General features: G+C 58.9%; 4 protein-coding genes across 4 annotated transcripts in view; 2 read left to right on the top strand and 2 right to left on the bottom strand.

Annotated features, from left to right (window-relative positions):
- Positions 1-1,252: 1,252 nt before the first annotated feature.
- On the top strand, positions 1,253-4,725 carry PTSG_06353 (uncharacterized protein). The gene is made up of 3 exons (XM_004993186.1): positions 1,253-3,692; positions 4,086-4,272; positions 4,483-4,725. Exons 1-3 carry the CDS (start codon positions 1,334-1,336, stop codon positions 4,718-4,720), a joined length of 2,784 nt encoding a protein of 927 aa, XP_004993243.1. The 5' UTR covers positions 1,253-1,333; the 3' UTR covers positions 4,721-4,725.
- Positions 4,726-5,546: 821 nt separating this feature from the next.
- PTSG_06352 (uncharacterized protein) lies at positions 5,547-8,953 on the bottom strand. Its single transcript, XM_004993185.1, has 3 exons — positions 8,260-8,953; positions 7,089-8,231; positions 5,547-7,024 (listed from the first exon to the last, which is right to left on the bottom strand). Exons 1-3 carry the CDS (start codon positions 8,917-8,919, stop codon positions 5,681-5,683), a joined length of 3,147 nt encoding a protein of 1,048 aa, XP_004993242.1. The 5' UTR covers positions 8,920-8,953; the 3' UTR covers positions 5,547-5,680.
- A 182-nt stretch (positions 8,954-9,135) lies between these two features.
- On the top strand, positions 9,136-11,371 carry PTSG_06351 (uncharacterized protein; the record flags this gene model as incomplete). Its single annotated transcript, XM_004993184.1, has 5 exons — positions 9,136-9,591; positions 9,712-10,271; positions 10,447-10,499; positions 10,705-10,859; positions 11,171-11,371. 5 exons carry the CDS (start codon positions 9,136-9,138, stop codon positions 11,369-11,371), a joined length of 1,425 nt encoding a protein of 474 aa, XP_004993241.1.
- Positions 11,372-12,206: 835 nt separating this feature from the next.
- PTSG_06350 (dynein heavy chain) overlaps positions 12,207-15,420 on the bottom strand; it is a 23,505-nt gene continuing 20,291 nt past the window's right edge. The window contains exons 16-20 of the mRNA XM_004993183.1: positions 14,841-15,304; positions 14,433-14,573; positions 13,906-14,122; positions 13,464-13,685; positions 12,207-13,215 (exon numbers count right to left, since the gene is read on the bottom strand). Of these exons, the coding sequence (XP_004993240.1) occupies positions 12,517-13,215; positions 13,464-13,685; positions 13,906-14,122; positions 14,433-14,573; positions 14,841-15,304 (1,743 nt within the window). The 3' untranslated portion in view covers positions 12,207-12,516. The remainder of the gene's footprint in view (positions 13,216-13,463; positions 13,686-13,905; positions 14,123-14,432; positions 14,574-14,840; positions 15,305-15,420) is intronic.

Genomic DNA, 15,420 nt, shown 5'->3' with positions numbered 1-15,420 from the left:
CTCTCTGCAACAGCAGAGCGCTGCAAAGAGAGAGAGACGTGAGACGGTACACACACCACACACAAGCACAAGCGAAGCAGCGTGGAAGAAGGAATGAAGAGGAAGAAGGCGTGTGTTGTTGTGTGTGTGTGTGTTGTTTGTTGCTGCGATAGCGCGCTTGCCTTGCAGGCAAGCACAACACAACCGCACAACAACAAACACAAACAAAACCCCCACACACGCGCAAAGCATACGATTTTTTGGAAAGATTCTCAATACCTCACCGACAGCATGTATTGCGTCCTAAGCGACGAGCGACCCCAACAACAACAACAACGCACCACCAAACACTTGTGCGTTGTTTACGATTTGCTTATATCTTCAATGGAATTTCCGTGTGGGTGACACTGCCAGCGGACATTCCTGTCGAAACGCATCGCTCTCACCGCCGCTCTCAACGCCACAGCCAGCGTCTGGGCAGCACCTGACCAGCGGGGGTGTTGTGCGACCGTCATTTATGTATGCTCAGACGGCGCACGGCTGCACCCCCTTCCTCCTTGACACCGAGCATTAGGGTTGTTGTCCTCCGTTATCTATCGCCCCGCAACAGCAGTTGTAACGTCTCCCTCTCGCGCGCAACACCGAGCGAGCAAGCAAAGACGCACGCACGCAAACAAGAGGCAACCAAGACGTTTGAGGCCTTTGGTGGTGGTGATCTGAACAACCTACAGCAGCTTCCATGCATGCGTGCACTGCCGCGAACATCACCCACCACTGAGAAACCGCAAGCAGGCAAGCAACCCATGCCACCGCAAGGATCAACTGCATTTTTAACACAAGAACGGCAACGGGGACAGCAGTGTATCAGGGACTTTTCTTTCTTCAACACTCACGCAAGAGCGTGCTGCGTCTTGACAACAACCACAAGAGACGTGCAAACGCCTCAGCAACAACACCTTGAACAGCAACACCTTGAACAGCAACACCTTGAACAGCAACACCTTGAACAGCAACACCTTGAACAACAACTTGAGTAACAAACCACCAGCAACAGCCCACGACCACAACCACAGCATCGCGTCATCCACTTGAGCATTCCAACGGCCGCACGCATACCCCTTCCCCTCCTCGAACTCACCCATCACCCACCAGCACGATCCTCTCAACCGCGGCGGCTCAGTACTCATTCCCAATGCTGGGGATGGCTTCAAACGTGAGGATGCTTGCTTCAGATGCGCCCGCATTATCGGCGCAGTACTCCAAGCATGAACAACAACCGCATGAACAACAACCGCATGAACAACAACCGCATCAACAACCGCATGAACAACAACACCACCAGCCGGCAACGCCCATGTCCATGTCGTCGTGCGACCAATCGTCACGGCCCCCGACAGCGCCGGCCACACCCCAGACCGAGGGCGACGGCGGCAGCCACGCACAGCAACACCAAGACGACGCTCTGTCTACCGGTGCAGTGCAAGCAGAAGGCGACGATGCCCACGATCACAGCAGCCCTGAGAAGGGAGAGGTCAGCGATGGCACCACGCCACCACCGCCTCTGCAACAACAACAACCACAGCAACCGCAGCAACCGCAAGACGCAGGTCCCAACGAAGGTACTGCGGGCGTGGATGCCACGCAAGGCAAGGATGTTGGTCACAGCGACAATGGCCATCGCCAGCGCTCGGATCGGAGCAGCGAACCATTCCATGTGGATGAGGCAAAGCTGGTGAGCAGCGTGCTTGAGAAGCTGCAGATGAGCGAGCGTGACCTCGCCACCTCGGGCTCTCGCCCCGCCACCAGACACAGCCGCACCGGCAGCAGGCATGCGAGAACGAGAACAAGCGGCCAGAGCAGCACCACAAGCACGACCCACCTTGGCCACCACTACACCACAGACCCGCCCAGCTCGGCATCATACTTTGGTCTGCCCGACGTCGCGGATGAGCACCCTGGCCACGATGACGACCTTGCCCTGAGCTACGGCTTGCACACCAGCCAACGCAACCCACTTGGTGTTCGCGGCACGCACTCCGCCACCAGCATCCAGGACGGCGGCCCCACAGCGCCCATCGACAGCGGGTACAGGCCGTCCTCACGTGATGCGCCGCGCCGCCGCCACCACCTCAAGCACACCACAAGCGCCAGCACCATCGCCGCCGCCACAGCAACAGCTACAGGCAGCAGCAGCAGCAGCGCTGGTGGTGGCGGCAGTGGCGGTGTTGTCCTGCCGCCTCTCGGCCCATCCGCCAGCGTCACAAGCACCACCAGCATGTCACACCCACAACACCAGCAACAACACCAGCAACACCAGCGACCCCGCAGCCGCAGTGTTTCCGACAACGTGCGCATTAACGCCCTGCCTGCCCACATTCGACCAGCAGACATGCTAGCCATCCTGCACCCGAGCCGCCCAAGCAGCGCGGCTGCCGTCGTCTTTGGCAGTGGCAGCGACGACGAGGACGAGAACGGTGATGAGCGTGGTGATGGCGGCGTATATGGTGATGATGATGTGGAAGGAACCGCGCAACAACATGACCAACAACACGAGCAACAGCAGCATCGTGTCAGTGGGCGTGATGTGTTGTCGTCCCGCGCCAGCTCGCATCTGCCTGAGTACGCGGGCTCAGTTGTGCATCCCAACTGGTCCGCCGGCAACGTGTTGGCCAGCACCAACATCTCCAGCGCCCTCACCCTCTCCCACCACACCAGCAGCATCGGCAGCAGCAGCATGGGCAGCCTGCACCGCAGCTCGTCCTGTTCCACACTTGCACCACCGCACCACCACCAGCCGCCGCAGACGGCGCCGTCGACAACAGATGTGCTGGATGCGGAGAACGAATACGGGCGGGCGGCAATGAATCGTTGCTGGTCCACCGTTGCCTCGCGCGGATCCGTCACCATGGCTCCGCTGTTTGCCCAATCAGACACGCCGGCGTCACCGCCAGCAGGCCCGCTGTCTGCCACGTCGCTCACAGACGCGCGGCGGCCAACCACCCCGCCCTCCAGCGAGCGCGGACACATGCGCAGCGCAGCCGGGACTGCCGCGACGCACGCAGGCACTGCCCAGCACTCGCACTCGCCGTCGACAGCGGCGCAGCGGCGGCGGCGCAACCTGCGCGGTGCGCGGTACACAGGGGGGCCTGCGGGCGTGCTCATGTCCGCAGCCAGGTCTGTGTCGCGCTCACACCGGCGGGCAAAGGAGAGGGACGATGCCATGGACAAGCGCAGCAAGGTGGATGCTGTTGAGGACGGCAAGCGGGAGGCCATGGCGCACCGCATCTCCACTGCCATTGCCGATCGCGCGCACCTTGACCGCGACAAGAGCACCCACCAGTCCCTGCTGGACACGATGGCTGAGGCGCGTGGGGAAGAGGACCGCGAGCGCCACGAGCGCGTGCGGCAGCAGCGCGAGGAGCGGGCGATGCAGCACATGAAGGCGATGAACCGATGGGACATTGACCGCATGCTTAAGCAGACGGACCGCGTCATCATGCGCCGCCGCGTGCACGAGTCGCTCTCCCGCGCGCAGTTTGAGGACCTCGAGCGCAGGCGGGCGGCTGTGCAGCGTGTGCGACACCATAAGCAGTTTGTGCAGGCCGCAAGCAGGAACCATCGCATGCGCGAGACGTGGCACGGCAAGTATGCCGTTCCCCCACGCGCCACCCTCGCACCAGCACCCGTCCAGAGCACCACATACGACTCGCCAGGTGTGTGTGTGTGTGTGTGTGTGTGCGTGTGTGTGGGTGTGTGTGGGTGTGTGTGGGTGTGTGTGGTGTGTGTGGTGTGTGGGTGTGGGTGTGGGTGGGTGGGTGGATGTGAGTGTGTGTGTGGGTGTGTGGGTGTGGGTGTGAGTGTGTGTGGGTGTGTGGGTGTGGGTGTGGGTGGGTGTGTGTGGGTGTGGGTGTGGGTGGGTGTGTGTGGGTGTGGGTGTGGGTGGGTGTGTGTGGGTGTGGGTGTGTTTTCGTATTGGCATGAGCTGTTTTTTTTTTTTTTGTTTTCTTCCTCTTTCTTGTCCGCCACCCTTTTACGCCTCCACCTTTTTTCCGCTTCCACTGTCTCACCATCGCCACCACCACCACTATCACCACCGCGATGCACAGGTCTGAACCGGCGGTCCCAGGCGCGGGAGCTGTCGCCCCTTCGCGTCGACCACCGCTACTGGCAGTACCTCTCGCAGGAGCGCGTGCGGGACAGTCTGCAGGGCCAGCTGCGGTCGTCATGGCAGGATGTCGACAGCATTGTTCGGCGCGAGTCAAAGCACATGCCCGCCACACACAGCGACGACGGGTGAGTTTCCTTTGTGTGTGTGTGTGTGTGTGTGTGTCCCTGTGTGTCCCTGTGTGTCCCTGTGTGTCCCTGTGTGTCCCTGTGTACTTGTATTTGTGCTTGTTGTCCCCCCCCCCATCGCCAACCACAATCACGACCGCAACTACAATCACACACGCTCGCCATCCAGCTCACCCGAGTGTACTTGTGTTCCCCCCCCCCTGACAACAGGTCTCAACCGAGCTCGCGAGCGGACTCCGTGCAGAGCTTTGTGTCGCACCCCGACATTGAGCCGCCGTCCATGCACCCGACCATGCCCGCCCTCCGGTCCGCCCCGCTCCTGCGCAGACAGAACAGCAGCGAGAAGCGCGCGCTTGGCCACTCGTCGCACCCGCCGGCACCACCATCGCCGTCGTCGTCATCATCGCACGCCCTGCTCAGGTGCACTTCTCGCCCATCGTCCTCGTGATGTTTCTCTCTATCTCTCTCTGCCTCAACAAATCGTATCTAGTTTTGTGTGTTTTGATTCTACAGAAAGCGTTTGCATTGTTGCTCACTGGGCGTTGTTGCACGGTGCCATGTGGTGACACGATGCCATGCGCCGTTCCTGTTTCGTGTGCGCGTGTGCGTTTGATGATTCTAGTGAAGCCATGTTTTTGACGTGATTTGATTTCAGTTTGGCGTTGCTTGGTGTTGATTTTGTTCATTATGGTGTTGGCGTGTGTGTGTGTGTGTGTGTGTGTGTGCGTATCTGCTTTGATGTCCCTTTGGTGTACGTGTGCCAACAGAGTGTGTGTTGTAGTATTTATTCTGTCTTCTCCAATCTGCCCATGTTAGTCGTGTGTCGTGAGGTGTTGTTATTGCTTGTCGTGGTGGTATCACCACATCAGAACGCGTTCCAGCTGTTTATTGACGGGCTGATGATGTGACGCCCTGTATGACTCCTTTCACTCGCTTTGCTTGAGGTTTTAAGTATCTTTATGTGTACCATCTCTCACTCAAGAAGACCCTTCAGCTACCACACGCTTGAACAACAAGAAACGTGGCTCAGATGGAAAGGACACACAAACACACACAAACACACACATACGCGTACAAAGTCTTGTTGTCAACATTGCACGCACGCGTGACGCGAGGTGAGGTGAGGTCTTGTGCGCGAAGCAGTGCTGTGAATGTATTGTCGGTTGTTGCTTGTAGATCAATTAAAGATGCACATACACACCATCAGCACAGGGCAACGAAGCAGCTGCAAGAGCTGCAAGGAAGACCAATCGCAGCCGAGTGTAAGAGACTCCATCGACGGTCTCGCTCACTAACCCCAACCAAAAAAAAAAAAAAAAAAAAAAACATGTACCCTGCACACAAAACACTCATCATCCACAAGAACACCCAGCATTCCCCATGAACCTCCCCCCGCTCCATCTCAACATCAGTCACCACCACCTCGTCGTCGCGCCCTGACTTGCACTCTGCGCCCCCTCTTCGTCCTGGGCGGCTTTCGGCTGATGGCTGCGAGCTGTTCCTGCCGCAGCGCTTCAGCAAGGAGAGACGACAGCTCCGAGGGCGGGCGGTCCACCAACACCACGTCTGCCCAGCGCTGATTTCGCGCGTTGGTGCAGTTGCGAATGACCAAAGACTGCACGGGCGGGAGGCCGTCAAGGCTGTTGAAGGAGCAGTTTGACAGGATAAGCCGCTTGACGCCTTGCATGCAGGCAAAGTCCTCAATGTCGCAGTAACAGAGGCGACACGTGCTCACGTCACGCACGCGCGTGAGGCGAAGCGCACGTGCCTGCCTGAAGCAGATGATGTTGATGTTGGTGCTGGCAACTTGGTCATCGTCGTCTGCGGGTGCGCCGAGCCTTGCCTCATTGACCACCAGGCAGTCAACGGAAGCAACAGCAGCCGCGCCGCTGCAGTCGCGAAGGCGCACGTGCTGACAACGAGCAATCTCGCCGTCAATGGTGCACTCTTGCATGGCGAGCTTGGGGCGGCCAGACAGAAGGTGAAAGTCTTGAATGCGCTCGCGCCGGACGCTGCCACGGAGCGAGAGGCGTGGGATGCTGGCCACGAAGCTGGCTGAGAGCCCACCGCGCATGGTCAGCTGCAGCTCTTTCACACACGGCGGGACAGGTGCATCCACGCGCACGTCCACCAGTGACACGTGCGTGCTCTCTGGAATGCCGCACAGGTCGCTGACGTGCCCGAGGCTGCGGTAGATGGTGAGGTGCCGTGTGCGCCTGCCGAGGTCCGTCAGCTGCTCGGGCGTGAGCGCGTGGCTCAGCTCCAGGTGCACCTGCGACGCGTGTGTGAACGCTGGCAGCGCGTGGGAGTGCCGACGGCGGTCTCGCACGATGAGCTGGTGGAGGTGGGCGGGGCAGGTGAGCACACTCGTGGCAGCGTCATGGAGCTCAATGTGCGTGGCGTTGGGGAGGTGCAGGCCAGGTGGCACGGAGACGGTCCGTGTGATGTTGACGCGGGTGGCAACGAGGGTGTCAGTGGTGATGTTGCACTCGGTGACGTCCACGGTGCCGCGTGCCGCAGCAATGGCTGGCTGTGAGTTGATACATTGCCTGTCGAATATTTCCAGCTGGCCCACGCCCACAAGTGGTGCAAGGTCGAGGTGGGTGTCGCCCTGGGACGGCCGCAGACTCTGCAGCCTGAGAGACGCGACGCCAGCCAGCGCACTCACGTCAACGGGGGCCGCCTGGTAGATGAGGGTGCAGTGCCGCACGTGCTGGAATTCCCCACGGATCGCATGCTGGTCCTGCGATGTCTGCCACCAAAGGTGTGGGGCGGCCAGACAGAAGGTGAAAGTCTTGAATGCGCTCGCGCCGGACGCTGCCACGGAGCGAGAGGCGTGGGACGCTGGCCACGAAGCTGGCTGAGAGCCCACCGCGCATGGTCAGCTGCAGCTCTTTCACACACGGCGGGACAGGTGCATCCACGCGCACGTCCACCAGTGACACGTGCGTGCTCTCTGGAATGCCGCACAGGTCGCTGACGTGCCCGAGGCTGCGGTAGATGGTGAGGTGCCGTGTGCGCCTGCCGAGGTCCGTCAGCTGCTCGGGCGTGAGCGCGTGGCTCAGCTCCAGGTGCACCTGCGACGCGTGTGTGAACGCTGGCAGCGCGTGGGAGTGCCGACGGCGGTCTCGCACGATGAGCTGGTGGAGGTGGGCGGGGCAGGTGAGCACACTCGTGGCAGCGTCATGGAGCTCAATGTGCGTGGCGTTGGGGAGGTGCAGGCCAGGTGGCACGGAGACGGTCCGTGTGATGTTGACGCGGGTGGCAACGAGGGTGTCAGTGGTGATGTTGCACTCGGTGACGTCCACGGTGCCGCGTGCCGCAGCAATGGCTGGCTGTGAGTTGATGCATTGCCTGTCGAATATTTCCAGCTGGCCCACGCCCACAAGTGGTGCAAGGTCGAGGTGGGTGTCGCCCTGGGACGGCCGCAGACTCTGCAGCCTGAGAGACGCGACGCCAGCCAGCGCACTCACGTCAACGGGGGCCGCCTGGTAGATGAGGGTGCAGTGCCGCACGTGCTGGAATTCCCCACGGATCGCATGCTGGTCCTGCGATGTCTGCCACCAAAGGTGTGCCACGTCATGGAAAGAGACACGCTCAGCCATTGCTGCGTAAGCATGAATCACGAGCCTGTCCACATGGGCAACCGTCAAGGACTCGAGGTTCTTCCACAAAGCCAGATCGACGCTATGGCCGCGGGAATGCAGGAGGAGCGTGGAGCACAGGCTGTGCAGGTGATTGGCTTCGTCTTGCTGCTGAAGCGTCGCTTGCAAGGAGAACAGCGCGGGTGCAGGGCGGCGATGATGATGATGTTGTTGTTGCTGCTGCTGCTGCTGTTGCTGTTGCTGTTGCTGTTGTTCGCGTTGTGTGGGAGTGGGATCGTCGTCGTCATCACCATCGCCGCCGTCGCCACCGTCGCCGCCATCGTCGTTGGCGTCTTTCTCTTTGTCACTCTGTCCCTGTTCCCTGTTCCCTGTCCACTGTCACCCTTGCTGCGCCCTGTGTTGCGTGGGGTTCCTCCATGTCCGCCTCCAACACGCCCGCTTCCGGTTCCACTGTGCTCCCTGCTCCCCGCTCGCGTGCCTTTGCATCCCAGCTGATGAGGTCTTGCAGTGAGCCAAAGTCGACATGCCCACACTGGCTAAACTTGCGCCAGAACTCCGGTTTCTCCTCTGCATTCGCCAGCCTGGCGCGCAGGAACCCACAGTTGCTGTCCCACATGGTGCCAAGCCATGAGTAAACGAGGAACCGGTTCTCCAGCCAGCACGCAACGCGGGCATCGTCCTCGCTACTGTCGCCGCCGCCGCTGTGGTGGCTGCAGCCACTGCCACTGCCCGTGTCGTTACTGTCGTCCTGCTGCGGTAGCGCCAGTGGTCCGCTCAAACCGGACTGGAACATGTCCATCCACTGCGCAATGGCGTTTCCGCGCTGGGTGGCAGGATCCTCCGCGAGCAGCTCCTGGAGGCACCACTTTGGCATGGCCCATGGCAGGTCGTGGTACAGCTCACGGCAGGTGAGCATAATGTTGAAGAAGGTGCGAGCGGTCTCCTTGGTGTCAGGGTCTTGAGCAAACCCGGGCGACACCAAGCGCTGCGCGATCAGCACCGCCACACCACTGCCACCACCCGCACCACTTTCCTCGCTCATTTGGTGAGATGGTGTTGTGTGTTTCAAACGCAGCAGTTGTATGCCGCGACAACACCCTGTTTTTTTCCTCAGCAGCAGCTTGTTACACGCACGCACACACACCTCGTGCACACCACACCCGCAGCAGGCGGGGGAAGGATGGGGCAAGGTGGCTTGTTGGATGTGCACAACGAACGCACTCGCTTGCTCCAGTTACCGCAGCAGAGTGACGTGAAGATGGCGACAGTGCTGAGTGATGCAGCCGAGCCAACGGAGCAGCAACAGCAGCAGCAGCAGCAACAGGAGCAGGCGTGGTGTGGGCGCACATGGCGACTTGCACGCGAGCACATCTGCAACAAAGACACGCTGCTGGTGCTGGCGTTGGGCCAGTTGCTGTCGCTGCTGAACAGTGGCACGGGTGTCACAAGCCAAGCGCTGGCGACAAACTACAGCGTGAACATCCCAACTGCGCAGACCTTCCTCAACTACGCCCTCCTCGCCGCAGTGTACATCCCCATTGTCCTGTGGAAGCAGACATACAGGCGTTCACAAGCGGATGGGCTGCAAGCGGCAGCGGAAGAGGAGAAAGAGGCAACGACGGTGGTGATTCGGGACGCAGATGAGGATGGCTCAGACGCACAACATATGCCGCAACAGAGCGCGCGATGGTCTGTGCCAATCACAGAGGCAGCGGTAACTGCGCCATCAGCACATCATCAACAACAACAACAACAACAACAACAACAACAACAACAACAACAACAACAACAACAACAACAACCGCACCAACGCTACGGAGATCCTCATTTGCAGCATGGACAGCACGTGCAACATCGTGAGCAGGAGCAGCACGAGCAGGAGCAGCATGCACAGCACCAGCAGCATGAGCCGCTGCTTCAGGATGAAGAGCACGCGCAGCTGGTTCGCAGTGATGACAGGCAGTCCTTCCGAGACTTTGTGCGCACTGTGGTGTGGAAATACATGATCATTGCCGTGCTGGATGTCGAGGCCAACTACGTGATTGTGCTTGCGTACCAGTACACCAACCTCACCAGCATCCAGCTGCTCGACTCCTTCACCATCCCCAGCGCCATGATCTTCTCGCGCATCTTGCTCAAGCACACCTTTTCCCGTGGGCAGTATGCCGGTGCTGCCCTCTGCATCCTGGGCATTGTGGTGATTGTGGTGGACTCGTTCTTCGCGTCAAAGCATGGCGGCACAAACCAGGCCCTTGGCGATGCGCTGTGCTTACTCGCAAGCGTGCTGTACGGTGCATCCAATGTCTCGCAAGAGCTCATGCTGCAGAGTCGGCCTGCCGTCGAGTTTCTCGCCTTTCTCGGCCTCTTTGGTGCCATCATCAACGGAACACAGCTGTGCGTCAGGCAGTGTGTGGGTGTGTGCGTGCGTGTATGTGTGTGTAGGCGGGAAGGGGGACAGGTGTCAATATACCTCTGTGTGTGTGTGTGTGTGTGTGCCAGGGTGTAGGCTTGGCCTCTTTTCGTGTGCTCATTAATGCGACGGCTGGTCCTGTTGTCCATGCGAATGCAGTGCAATTCTGGACCGGGAGAAACTGGAGGGCTTGACGTGGTCCGAGCCCGTTGGTGCGTCATGTGTGTGTGTGCGTGTGCGTGTGTGTGTGTGTGTGTGCGTGTGTGTGTGTGTGTGTGTGTGTGTGTGTGTGTGTGTGTGTGTGTGTGTGTGTGTGTGTGTGTGTGATACACTCGTGTGTCGACGCCGATTGCTTGCACACATTGCCCCGTCGCGCTGCTCACTGCCACCATACCCACACCACGTTGCCTTTGCTAGTGCTGCTGCTGGTTGGCTTTGCGGTGTGCCTGTTCCTGTTCACGTCGATGGTGCCGGTGCTGATCCGCTGGTCGAGCGCAACGATGCTCAACCTCTCCCTCCTCACAACCGATGTCTACGTCATGATCTTCGGTGTCGTCATCTTTGCCATTCGCGTAAGCGCTCTTGTGTGTTTCGTGTGTGTTTCGTGTGTGTTTTGTGTGTGTGTGTGCATGCGTGTGCATGTGTGTGTGTGTGTGTGTACATGTGCGTGTGTGTGTGTGTGCTGGTGTTGTGTGTTTATCGCGTTGTGTCATGTTGCCCTTCAACCATCCATTCACGCCCACACACACACACACACACACACACACACACACACACTCACTCACGTACTCACACGCTTACACACACACACACACACACACACGCACATGCACACACACATACACTCACCCAACACGCACTCGTACACACGCACGCTCCACAGTTCTCGTGGCCGTACATTGGCGCGTTTGCTGTCATCCTGGTCGGCATTCTCGTGTACCACAAGTGGACGCCACACGGCCCCCTCGTGCCTGCGCTCAGCAGTGTGGATCGAGCACAAGAGGTAGAAGGAGGAGAGGAAGACGAGGAGGCGGAGGACGGTACACAGCCGTTGTTACAGAAGATGGTCGTCAACGCGACATGAGGTTGCATGGCACGGCGCAGGCTGCACAAAGGGGGTTGCGAAAAAAAAAAAAAAAGGAGGGTGTTCCCCGGCTTGTGTGTTACCATCACAGTGCGCCTGTGAGCGAGCTTGGGTTGCTGACTAGGGCTGTTGTTATTCTTGATTGACACGAAGCAATGTGCACGCACGATGCGATGAATAAACGCATGTGCGATGGAGAGTCGTGTGTGGTTGGTGTGTGTGTGTGTGAGAGTGGTGTGAGACTGGGAGGATCAAGCCAAGACAAAAAAAAATACCCTGATCGCGATGGGATGATGTCTGCGCAGTACTCCCGCGGTCGCCTTGTTGGGCAACGTGAAGACGTTTTGCTGCAGCGCCAATGGGTGCAGCTGCTGGTTGTGAGGGTTGATACCCTCAAGGGGCCATCACTGGGGCGCCTTAACACACATCGGTCACCTTTCTGCGTCACCGCTGCTGTGTTAAGCGGGAACAAGCGATCGCTGGGTCTAGCGGAAGCAAGCCACGGCAGAGGGACTCAGGCATCAAGTGTGATTTCTTGGCATGATAGAGCAAGAAATTGGCGCGTGACGCGTCGATCAAGGGCGTCGGAAATGTGAGGCGTCCAGGCTCGAACCCAAACCAGTCGACCAACGAGAGAAACAACATCCCACTCCCAATCAGGGTGCAAACGTCGCTTTGTTTGGTTTTATAAAGGGCGGAAAAATTGTCCCACCCCCATGGAATTTTGGACGTGTCTTCCACCAATGCTGCCTTCTCCGCTTCCCTTTGTCTCATGTGTGGCTTGTTTTGCTTTGCTTCGTGCCCTCTGCTCTTGCTTGGCTCACCCTCCTGCTTGCTTGTTTGCTCGCTTTTAATGCAACGCCACCACACACCCAGCAAACACACAGACGATGGAAAGAGAAAGAAGCACTGTGCAACAAAAAAAAACACACCTTGTGGGACTCTCGATCAGCTAACAAACGATTCAGTACAAGGCCATCTGTCACTTCAACACACACACACACGAACACACACACACACACCCACACACACAAACACACACAGGCACACCCACACAGGCACACCCACACACACACACAACAACAACAACAACAACAACAACAACAACAACAACAACAACAACACAGCAACACAACACACTGCACTCAAACGACGCCGCTGAGGGAGGAGCAGGCGAGGGCGACACCGCGACCGTACACGGTGCTCTCCGACAGGCCCTCTGCCCGCAGCGTGCAGGTGAAGATGAGCTCGGCGCGCGTGGCATTGAGGTACACGGGCACGCGAATGCCGCCGCTGCCTTCCTCCGCCGGCAGCGCCTCCTGCACCGTGTTCACCCACTTGAGGATGGTGAGCGGAATCACCGTGAACGTTGTCTGCGAGAGCGCGAGCGCGCTGCCCTTGCCCGTCGCGCCATCCATGCGCATGTTGACCAGCTTGAAGCTCTGCGCGTCCACAACCCCGGGCACGCTGTCGGCCGCCTGCTCCGGCCGCATGTCCAGCACAAGCTCGAGCGTCTCCAGCGGCCACGAGTGCGCCTGCGCCACAGCCTGCCGCGTCGCCGTGATAAACGCCTCGGGCACAAACAGGCCGCCAATCCACACGTTGAGGGCGCGCAGGTCCTGGCCCGCGTTGCAGTGGCGCACAACAGCCTGCAGCTGGCGCACGCGCTCGGAAAAGTCGGTGATCCACGTCGACACGCTGCTGTCCTTGGGCACCTTGTACCGCAGCCACTCCTTAAACACCTGCCCCTTTGTCAGGTGGTCCACCATGAGCGAGCGCAGGTAGTTGGTCTGCTTGATCTCGCCGTCACACGCCAGCACCACGTCGCCCAAGTCGCGCCGGACCTGACAATCGGGGGAAGAGGGGGGGGGTTAGGTGGACGTTGGCGAAGCGGTGGCAGCGGTGATGTGCAAGAGAAGGAAAAAGCGCAAACCCAATGCACATACACAAAAAAAAAAGAAAAAAAAAGAAACAACAACACACAACACCCACAAAAAAGAAAAAACAACACACACACACACACACACACACACACACACACACACACACACACACACACACACACACACACACACGCACGCACACGACGCACCGTTTTGAGGAGCTTGGAGCCAATGCCAATCTCGCGGTCGAAGAAGCGGAAGAGGGGGTCACGGATCTTCTCCGGGGAGCGATGCAGGGTGTCAAGGTCATCCGGCAGCACGGCCAACCACTCCTGGCAGCTCGTCTTGAGGTGCCGCATCCACATGGGCACTGCAGACGACGGGGTCACCTCCGTACTCTCCTCGCCAAAGTCATCTTCCTCGTCGGTTGTCTGGATGATGTTGGAGGAAAGGTGGTGGGTGGGCGGCAAAGATGGTACAGTGAGGAAGCGCACGGCACACCACACACAGAAAAAAAAAAGGGCAGAGCAAACACACACACACACGCACACACACACGCACACACACACACGCACACACACACACACACACACACACGCACGCACGCACACGCACACACACGCAATGCAAACAAGCAGACACCACACGCACCTGCAGCTTGTGCATGTTGTTGATCATGGTCTCTGCGCGGTTGGTGAGGAGGACGTTTTCTGCGTTGGCAGGGAGGCCGAGCCACGCTGGCGACTGGCTGTTGGGCAGGGAATCAGCCCACTGCAGGAACTGGTCCCGGCGTGTGCCCTCTGGCGCCGTGATCACCGCCGTCTTTGTCACGGGATCCGCGTCAACCAGCGGGAACCCTTCCTCAAAGCTGGGGGGGGGGGGGGGTAGTCAACACAGCACGTTGTTAAGCATGGGTGAGGGCTTGTCCGCATCAAGCAAGGAACAAGGCCGAGTACGTACCAGTTTCACACCCGCACACACATGACGCAAACACAGACACAGACAGACACAGACAGACACAGACACACAAAGACACGCATGACGCAAACACACACACACACACACACAGACACAGACACACAAAGACACGCATGACGCAAACACACACACACAGACACACACAGACACAGACACACAAAGACACGCATGACGCAAACACACACACACACACAACCCACCTCTCTGCGGTGAAGAAGCGTTCGACAAAAGCACGGAGGAGGCGCATGTCTGTGTCGTTGTCGATGCGCCCGCCGTAAATGCTCGACGTCACCAACTCCTGCAGGGCCTCCCACGGAATCTTCGCTGGATCAATGTGCGACCTGCAACCCAAAAATAAAATAAAAATCACATGCATGTGCATGCGTGTTTGTAGGCGTGAACAAGAGGAGAAGAAACGAACCAGCAGTGGTGTTGGTCTCGTTGACGACGACGATGATGATTAAGAAAAAACAACACGCGACCCGAACACAAGGGACAACAGCTGCCTCCACCCATCCTCCCTCCAGATGGCCCAAAACACACACACACACACAGACACACACACACAGACACACACACATATTCACATACACACACTATGCACACACCTGCCCTGTGCGGTGAGGTCAATCCACGTGTCGACGGTGTCTGTCGCTGTCTTGAAGTCTGCCTCACCAAACTCGTAGCGCTTCGACCAGCCAAGCGGCGCATAGCGAAGGCGCTCAACCACCACCGCATGCAGCCAGCACAACAGAAGGTGCACGCGCCCACGCTCCGCAGGCTCTCGTGCCATCGTCTGCTCGGGCACAGAATGCAATGCACGCACCAGGCTGGCCTTGATGCCAGACGCGGGCTCGTACACAAACACCTGCGCTGCGCTGAGCAGGTTGGGCGGAAGCTTGGGGTTGATCTCGGTGGTGAGGAACAGGCGGAAGTTGGAGTGTGGGTTGAGGCCAAGCAGCTTCTTCTCCAGCGTCGTGAGCCAGGATGGCCCCAGATGCACGTTCTTCAGCATCACCCAGTTGCCCGCCTTTGCCGCAGCAGACATCTGCCGATCAGCGTCCTTGAAGCCCTGTCAAGCGTGAACGAGGAAGTGCGTTTGTGCAAACGACCGTGTGTGTGTGTGTGTGTGTGTGTGTGTGTGTGTGTGTGTGTGTGTGTGTGTGTGTGTGTGTGTGTGTGTGTGGG

Source organism: Salpingoeca rosetta, assembly GCF_000188695.1.
Source record: "Salpingoeca rosetta unplaced genomic scaffold supercont1.14, whole genome shotgun sequence".
NCBI classification, from domain to species: domain Eukaryota; class Choanoflagellata; order Craspedida; family Salpingoecidae; genus Salpingoeca; species Salpingoeca rosetta.
The sequence above is the reverse complement of the archived record's forward strand: the minus strand, read 5'-3'. Positions and strand labels throughout refer to the sequence as shown.